The sequence below is a fragment of the Myotis brandtii genome, unplaced genomic scaffold (genome assembly GCF_000412655.1).
Source record: "Myotis brandtii unplaced genomic scaffold, ASM41265v1 scaffold1510, whole genome shotgun sequence".
In the NCBI taxonomy this organism is placed as follows: domain Eukaryota; kingdom Metazoa; phylum Chordata; class Mammalia; order Chiroptera; family Vespertilionidae; genus Myotis; species Myotis brandtii.
The window spans coordinates 81,229-83,848 of record NW_005355462.1 but is presented as its reverse complement, the minus strand read 5'-3'; the positions used below and the strand labels follow the sequence as shown (position 1 = coordinate 83,848).

The following is a 2,620-nucleotide window of genomic DNA, read 5'->3' as shown; positions in this document are numbered from 1 at the left end:
AGCCGGACGCTGCGGCGGTCAGCGGAGATGAGCAGGCGGCGGTGGGCAGTGCTAGGGTCCAGGGTCAGGTTGGCTGTGGAGCACAAGACAGGAGGGGGGCCGAGAGAGAGGGTTGCTGGGTCAGGGGGCACAGGACCCAGCGTTGCCAGCGGGGGGCACCTAGAGGCCCAGGCAGCTGCAAGGTGGCTGTGGGACTCAGGAGGGTAGGTCTGGGCAGGACCCAGCCTGCGCACTGATGCCCTTTCTGTAGGACTGGACTTGGGAAGGAGAGAGGCTGGCCTGACAGGAGGAATGAGGCCTGACACCTCCATCTGCAGTATCTGGGGTGGGGCTGGGAGCTGGGGCAGCAGGATGGGGAAGGTGGATCTAGAGACAGAGTGATACCAGATACCGGAACCCCAGTGTCAGAGGGGAGGGGCGGGAGGAATCCTAGGTATCTGGAGAAACCAGCCCACTCACCCACAGGAATAGGTGGAGTGGACAGGCCTCCTACAGGGAGCGTGGGGCAGAGTTGGACAGTTTGGTGATAGCCAAAGGGGCCAGAGAAATAGTTATTGGCCTTGAGTGTATGGGGGGCCTTGAGAAAAGATTTCTGGGTTCGGGGTACAAGAAGCAATCTGGGGTGGCAGGGTGGTGGGTGACCAGGAGGGTGGAGGCAGGGACTCCCAGTGGCTGCAGAGGCGCCTAGCGTCCGGGGCAGAAGTGCAGGAGAGGAGTGAGCGGAAACGGGTTTCTGAAAGGCCACTGACCTTCAGGGGTCTGTTGTGTGAGTGTTTGAAAAGGTAAGAGGAAAGAATGGCTGGAACAGGAGGACTTGAGGGTAGACATTGTTATGGGTTGAATCTGTTTCCTCCCCCAATACCTCAGAATGTGACCTTATTTGGGAACAGAGTCTTTACAGAGGTAATCAAGTTAAAATGAGGTCAGTAGGGTGGAGCCTAGTCCAATATGAGTGGTGTCCTTATAAAAAGGGGAAGTTTGGGCCTAGAGACAAATGGGTGCAGAGGGAACACGATGTGAAGACACAGGGAGAACGGCCCCAAAGGCGAGGAGAGTAGGACCGACTCAGCCCTCAGCAGGCCCCCGCGGCCAGGACGGTGAGAATAAGCTGCTGGTGCTGAGCCCCTGCGTGAGGCTGTGTCACAGCGTCCCTAGGACATAGACACAGTCCAAAGGGCTTGGTGATTTCTGAGAGACAGAAGGAGCAGACCTGAAACAGCCTCCTTACCCGCCAGCCTGTGCAGCATGTTTCTGACCACCGGGTAGTCCTCGGGGAGCTCGTCCTCGGAGCGAGATGACTTGGGTGTGGGGGCATCAAGTCTGGACAAATGAGGGAGAAAGGTCAGGAAACCAGTAGCCACCCTTTGCCCTCTGTTGCCCCCTCTCCTACCACATGGCATCTCTGGAGCAGGGAGGGGTAGGGCACCCAGAAACCCTGTCTGAGTGGGTACAGAGGCGGGGCCCAGTGGTGGGTGATGGGTGGGCAGCTGGGGGTGGAAAGGAAGGAACAGTGAAAGTGGGACTCACCTTCTCCATGTCTCCCTCATGTCCTGGGGGCAGAGGAAAACGTGGATGTGAGCTCTGAGCTTTATACTGTGGGGAGCCCTCCCCGCCTCCCCCTCAGGTGAGCGGGTCAGAGGTGTGAGGCCCCATCTCTCAGCACATCTCCCCTTTACCCCTGTGCTCCCGATTCCCGGGCTCCTCTCGCAACCCCCTTCATCGCACTCCATTCTCCTACCACCACCAGGCACTGTCCTGCCCCCGTCCCCCGTCCCCCAGGCCTCAGTGCCCAGCCTCATCCACGCCTGGGCGTCCTTGCCTTTCCTTGCTGCCCACAGCCCCGTCCTCTGCCTCGGAACCTGTCCTTCCCGCCCTCCCTGAGGGTGTAACCCTTTACATCAATCACACAGACCAAACATACTCAGCGCCCTTGGGTAAAGGGTTCGCATTGTAAAGCCTTATAATAAAGCTGCTTCACTTCTTGCCATAAAAGCCCAGTGGCGTTTATTAGGCCCTTTGCTTTGTGGTCTCTGCGCTCTGGCCAGGGAGGCAGCCGGACTTGTGTCCCAGGAAGCTCAACAGGACCCAGGGGAGCCGCACAGAGGCCGATACCGCCCCCCGCACGACGGGGCTCCTCCGCCCCTCCCAGTCCCCGGAGCACGACTGGAGCGGCGAATGCGGTGCAGAGGGAGAGAGGAAAGGCTTTGCCTCATTGTGCCAATTACGCCTAAACCGGGAAGTTCTACTCCACGTAGACTTCAAAGAGGGGGAGCAAGGCCCGAGACGGCTTAGCTGCTGGGGAGAAGCGGGTCGGGAATCCCCAAAACCGGGGGTCTCGAAAGGGGCTGGGGCTGATTGCCGACCCAGGAGGGGCGCGACCGCGGGGGCTGACCAGGCTGGGAAGTAGAGGCCGAGGCTCCACGGCAGTTCTTCCACATCCCGCCGCCCTGCCCGGGGCCTGGGAGGAGCCTCGGCAACAACAACAACAAACCCCCCGGCTCGGCCGGGCCGGCGGCGGGGCTTTCGGATCTGCACCCTCTCCTCCCTCCCTCCGGCTCCCCACTCTCCGCCCAGGTCCCCCCTCGCCTCCCCAGGCAGCCCCTCGCTCCCCCCGCTCCCC

The 2,620-nt window shown here is 60.9% G+C and overlaps 1 protein-coding gene across 1 annotated transcript in view; it reads right to left on the bottom strand.

Moving 5' to 3' along the window:
* Positions 1-2,386, bottom strand: part of RNF39 (ring finger protein 39) — a 2,973-nt gene extending 587 nt beyond the window's left edge. The window contains exons 1-3 of the mRNA XM_014535818.1: positions 1,528-2,386; positions 1,229-1,320; positions 4-73 (exon numbers count right to left, since the gene is read on the bottom strand). Of these exons, the coding sequence (XP_014391304.1) occupies positions 4-73; positions 1,229-1,320; positions 1,528-1,799 (434 nt within the window). The 5' untranslated portion in view covers positions 1,800-2,386. The remainder of the gene's footprint in view (positions 1-3; positions 74-1,228; positions 1,321-1,527) is intronic.
* Positions 2,387-2,620: the final 234 nt, after the last annotated feature.